Here is a 6,455-nt window from a genome sequence, read left to right on the forward strand (position 1 = left end):
AAACGTAATCGGTTTATCTTGTACTCAGTTTTCTACAAATATACAATCTACTATAAATATAAGTCTTAAACGTTTGGTGTTTACTAGGAGATTCCAATCTTATCGCAATTATATATTTTTGAGTATTATAAGTTGAAACTTCACAATCAGATAGTAATATCTATACGAGTAATACATTCATGCGCGTACGCATGCAATAATTGTTAATCAAGCAATTGAATAATATATCTCAAGTGTCTCTAAAATAAATATATCTATGTTAGAATATTTAGTAAAATTCACAAATTGACTAACGTAGAATATAATTAGAGAACGTGGAAATATTAAAAAATGTTTTTCTTTGTTCGATATATATCTTTGAAGTATATGTAACGCTGAACAATAATACTTATCTAGTGTGCGTAAATAAATTATTTCGTGTTGAAAGTTATCAAATCATGTATCATGATTTTGCGTTGTATTTTTGCTTGACATTCGTTGCTATGCAAACGTGTAACCACTAAAATCACTCTTTCTTGTGTAATAATGATTCATATTCATTTCTTCGTACTATTAGTTCATTTACTAATTTTACATTCTCGGTCCAAAATCGAAGAAAATGAGGACAAAAATAAGAAAACAATTAGATGCTTTGATTTTTCACTGCATTCATTGCATTTCACTTTCATTTTTGTTGCATTTTTTTAATTTTCAGGAGTAATACGCTTTCAATATCAACTTCGCACTTGTAATATATTATTGTATGGTATCGTAGAATATGCAAATTCGTCATTAACTCAAAACTCGAATTTTGACATGCTAGGTGAGTTTTATCATGCAGCGTCACATATGGTTGGATTCAAATTCAATTTTCGTTTTTTGCTTTTTCTAATGCCTCTTGCGCATGCTGCAAACCGGCACAATAATGAAGAAGTAAGACACTCAATGCTTGCACTCTTAAATCACTCTGTGCAATTAATTTAATACTATCGTTCTCTCCGCTTTGAGATAATTCTAATCTTGAGGTAGTTTCAGCATCTAGGGCAGTTTTTAGTTTCCCTATCTGTTATAAAGTCAAATAAATAAATATATATATATATATATGTATGTATATATATATGAATATAAATATAAAAGAAATATTTATGAAATTGTATGTATATTAAAAATAACAATTACCATATCGTTCATTTTCTCGACACGTTCTAATGGCTTCAGAAATTTATATAAGAATTTTCCAGTATCCTTAGCTCTAGACATAAGACCGTCATCCAAATCTCCTGCCACGAGAGGAGCTGCCACGCTTGGTTCAGCACTTTCCAGAAGTTCAGGACTTATACCCAAACCTCCAACCAATGAACTCTAGATGTTTCAATGATTTAATAAGATTTATTAAATATCCATAAGATCGTCAGAACGATCTTGACCCTAAGAGCACGATTTATTCAAAAATGTAATGTTATATAAAAGCACGATGAAATAAATTCAGCTAATATTGCATTTACCTGATCTAAAGTAGATCTGTATGGCTGCTTAATATAATTGTTATTCGTAATAAAAAATATATACATTTTCTTAACACGTTACAATATTCTTCTCGTATTAATAACAGTCGATAGTTTAACAAGTAATTATTGTATCAATCATATAAGAACATGCAAGGAGGTTTTGTAAAGTTATACTGGATCTTTCATGCTTTGTTTTGTTAATGATATTATATTTTGAATAGATTTTATTTTAAAAATAATGAGATGTGAGAAAAGAGAATAAATATAATAAAAAAACAAGAATAAATATATGAAGCTACGCTAAGCTTGTACTACTATACGTGTACATCTAAAAGGAAAATATTACCAATTAATGTTATAAAGTGTTTACAAGGTGACAATGTGCAATGAATTGCGTGTCGAAAAGCGAGCTCCTCCATTTTATAAGCAAATTACGTGTGTGTCAATAAGGTCTACCTTGCGGGATGCACAGGGACTTGGGGGAAGACTTCTAGATGCCAGACCGATACCGGAAGTTGGTGGAGCCAAACAACTGGTACTCCCAGCTTTCTTCAGGCCCAAGAGTGTGTTAGCTATACTAGCCTTCATGGCCATCATACTTGCACCCTGATTAATTGACGAACGTATTTGAATTGTTTATATGTATTTACAAAAACCACGATGAGATGTATCCATAAAGTAAATAGTTGATATATCATATAAGCTGGCAGTATAGACATCTCGTATAGACATTTTCTCCTTACACTTTTATAACTTTGTATATATATATATATATATATATATATATATATATATATGTAACGAAGAAGCATTGACTAGAATATATTATTAGCTTCAAATTTAATAAACATTTAATATCAAAAGCAAGGTCAAGGTGCAAGCCTACAAAAAACCGTCATCACCCCGAGTGCAAACACTCCTTTTTATTGCCAAACATAGCGAACAATTATTTTCTTTTTTTGTACATAATATCGAGAATGGACTACGATTATTACAAGTCCATTGATATTTGTTACCCCTTTTGATTATAAAATTAAGGAAAGCAAAATAAAAAAGAGACAAGAAAATTTAAGTATTTAAACGAAAAAAAAAATCTTTTTATCTTTCATATTTGCACGTTTTTCTTTTTAACTTCTACTATGGTTTTTTTTTGTAAATGAAATTATCACATTAATACTAAATTCATGTTCAATTCATCAAAATTCACCAAAGTTATATAAATACTGTGGATAGATGATATTTGAAAATTGCCAATATTATGTTCAATATAATAAGACATTGCTATGTCTTGAGTACCTGAACATTATCTTCACAACCGGTAAGAGATATCTCCGGACTTGACTCGCCAATATTAGCAGTAGGCTCTATTTCATCTGCTTCTAATGCCAATGCCGCTAAAGTGTCCGAACTGCATATTCCTGACGCTTGACAACGAACTTCACATTTTTTATGACATACCATACCACAATCTCTACATTGTATCGCATCTTTTAACCAAATCTAAAGAAAACAAAATAATAAAGAGCTGATATAGTGTTGGTTATTTATATTATTTATTTATTTTTTGTTTTTTTATTAAGTTAATAGTAATAATAAGTAATAACTTCTTGACATTTTATACCTTTTTCGTGCAAAAGTCGCAATGAGTTGCTCTGTGGAAGTGCGTTCTGATAAAATCATGGAGTTTTTTTCCAGTTACTTCTTCGTTTTGAATTGGTTGAGCTTTAATAGTTTCTACATTTTCCTTTTTTACAGATTCACTAGAGATATGACGATTTGGCACATTGCTTTCCCACATGTAGGACATTAAAATGTCACCGAAACAAAGAGTAGGATCAAAACCAGAGTACCCTTGTAATTTATTATTGGATGTCGCTAAAGATGCTATAAAAGATGAAATTATTTAATGAAAGATAGGTAAGTAGTTGAATAGTAATATATATATTAATAATATACATACCACTTTCCGGTGGTAATAAAGCATGACATTTGAGATAATGACCCGTGGAGGATGTAGCGCACTGCGCTACAATTAATTTTATAGGAGCGTTAATGTATCCTAATAATTTAGGAGTATATTCGTAAGATTTAACACGACCCCATACACCTATATTTAAATAATGCTGCTCGGAATCTATTTGGAAATGTCTAGTTTCTTCAAAAGTAATTAAAGAAGCAAATCCCTTTTCTTTCGTAGTATAATATAAATCTGATAAATTAGTGACATTGGTATCGTCGATAGAATAAAATTGGACATTGCTAGACGTCGTGGATAGACTGGAAGCAGTTGAAATTCTTCTCGACGGTGTTTCAGGCATTTGAGTTGTTTCTTCTGCGATATGTGTATTACTACTTCTCCTTCTTCTAAACAATCTACTAGAAAATTCTGACTTATCTACATTCTCGCTATCGGTATCTTTTAAATCTAATAATTTAACGGGACTTTCCAATTTCATTTTGCTAAGATCATCTGTACTATCTCCCTTGATTCCAGTAGAATCAATTTTGCTTGTTTTTTTGTCTACAATTTTGTCTATAACAGACTTAGTTTCATTATCAGTTTTGATAGAAGTTTGTTTCTCCGAGTCTACTTTGACATATTTTCTTTCTACTCTAATAATGAAACGTCTCTGTACAGCGCTTTTAACAAGCTTCGCTACTTGATTCATATTGGCGATTTTTTTACCATCTACGGCTATTAAAATGTCACCTTTTTTCATCTCAGCTATAGCTGCTGGACTTCCGGATACTATAGTTTCAACTAATACGCATACTTGGCCAATTTCAGGAACAAGTTCTTGTTTAAATACTACGCCAAGTTGTTGGGAACTAATTTTGCTAATAATTAAATCTAATATCATGTAAGGTACACCGTTATATTGCGTTAAATGTACCCAAGGTGTCGAGTCTACGCTCATTGTGCAGTGCACTTCTATTTGAGAAATATCTTCTGCATTGAGCATGTTAGGCCCAACATTTAATCTACTAACTTCTAATAACGTTACTTCTAAAAATCCTGGAGTAAATTGCATACCGGCGACCTGTATAAATAGAAAATATTTGTCAAGTTTTAAATAATAATATAATAAAAAAATCATATAAAATGTACAACTTACTTCAGATAGGTCCATAACTTCGTCATTTAATCTACGGAAGAATGGTTTATAACGCATTTTGTATCGTGGCAATGTATGCTTCCGACGTACAGCTCTTCTTATTTGTCCGGTAATTAACGATATTATTTGTGGTTGCAGTTGACGACCTTGAAATTGAGATTGTACTTCCAATTCCAAAATAGGATCGGAATAAAAACTTAAAGACCAATGTGTATACGGTACACGTGTGAATTGTAATCTAGCTCGACCGGTAACTCGTTTCACTGGAAAAAGTACACCAATGTGTTAGTATTAGTATTAAAATATAATTTGATAAATCTTTGTGTTTTAATACCTTGCAGAGCCATGTAAGCTGTTTTTCCCAATAACATTTTAACGTCTATAGACATTTGAAAATTTCCTGAATAATGCAAATCAAGGGATAAATCTAATGATTCTAATAATCCAGTATCTGCATCTATCTTAGAATCAGCTACTTCCAAACCCTTTATCGTTGGAAATTGGGTACCCAAATTTAAATTTCTCAACTTAAATAGATAAACAATTATACAAATTTGATTATTCTTAAAATTAAATAATATTTTATTGATCATTTTACCTTGACACTATCAAGTAATTTTCCAGTAGTGGATTGCGTTAAGAGTTCTTTAAACTCATTGTTCAATTTTCTATAAAGCCAGAGACGAACGCGTTCGGCATCACGTAATTCGTTGAAAAGAAATTGCAAAGTAAGGTTTATCGCTAGATTTTCATTTCCTTGATAAATATTTTGTCGTGCGATATTACTATTAGGATTTGTTTTTTCATTTTGTATCTTATCAAGTAATTCCTGAGGTAGCTGCGCTTTTCCATGTTTCACTCCTTCCTCTGGAGGTTTCGCTAAGGGTCCTGTTTCCAAATATTTTTTCAACAAGTAAAACTCCAATATGAGCGTACATATTATACCGAAAACAAATGTTATCGTAGCTACAATAATTGTTTCAAAAAAGTCCATATTAAAATTCCAACTATAAGTATTGTTCTCTCTCTCTCTCTCTCTCTCTCTCTCTCTCTCTCTCTCTCTCTCTCTCTCTTTCTCACTGTATTTCCCCGACTTATTTAAAAATTCAGTTTTGAAGAGAATTAAAAGTTAATAAATAATGTTAAAAAAAGGCACTTGATCATATAATCATAGAAAAATTAATTATTTGTGTATATAAATTGAAAGAAATATTCAAGAAAAGCAAGAAAACTATTGTCAGTCTTAAAAGAAATTTGATTTTTAATTTCTTTATATATTCTTATATATATATATATATTTGTATGTATGTATTTATATATGCATGTATTATGTATGTATGTATGTTGTTTGTTTATTTATAAATACACTTAAGAACGTAGTCAATAATTCATGTTTAATTAATGATAACTTTTAAGAGAAATAATTTCACATTTAAACAATCATGATGATTCATAATTCTCTCTTCACGGATGAAAATGATTTGAAGCACTTTCACCTGTCACCACTTGGTTCGATATTACGAGTCTCAGGTATTTCATTAAAATGTTTTCGTAGAACATGACGAGTATTTGTGGAAAATTAAGGATTTAATAAATAAACGATACATTTTCTTTACGATATATGCTGCCATTAATAATACTGCGATGAAAAAAAAAAGGGAATATATATTAAAGACTAACAATAAGTCGAAAGCTCTCTATCGATTTTACGGACAGCCATGTTAGTTTCGTCCGAATTGTCATTTTGACAGATCACTCTTCGCCAAATTCGAATTAAGAAAATATTGAATATTAAATAATTCACACCTATAATATTCGCGACTAATTTAGTTTAACCTCTTTTATGGATTTT

General features: G+C 30.5%; 1 protein-coding gene across 1 annotated transcript; it reads right to left on the reverse strand.

Annotated features, from left to right (window-relative positions):
• Positions 1-668: 668 nt before the first annotated feature.
• LOC106786906 (PDZ domain-containing protein 8) lies at positions 669-5,712 on the reverse strand. The gene is made up of 10 exons (XM_014748786.1): positions 5,677-5,712; positions 5,202-5,646; positions 4,938-5,130; positions 4,604-4,866; positions 3,448-4,528; positions 3,109-3,371; positions 2,784-2,987; positions 1,944-2,093; positions 1,159-1,341; positions 669-1,042 (listed from the first exon to the last, which is right to left on the reverse strand). Exons 2-10 carry the CDS (start codon positions 5,595-5,597, stop codon positions 845-847), a joined length of 2,931 nt encoding a protein of 976 aa, XP_014604272.1. The 5' UTR covers positions 5,598-5,646; positions 5,677-5,712; the 3' UTR covers positions 669-844.
• Positions 5,713-6,455: the final 743 nt, after the last annotated feature.

The sequence above is a fragment of the Polistes canadensis genome, unplaced genomic scaffold, assembly GCF_001313835.1.
Source record: "Polistes canadensis isolate GaletaPanama2010 unplaced genomic scaffold, ASM131383v1 scaffold_88, whole genome shotgun sequence".
In the NCBI taxonomy this organism is placed as follows: Eukaryota; Metazoa; Arthropoda; class Insecta; order Hymenoptera; family Vespidae; genus Polistes; species Polistes canadensis.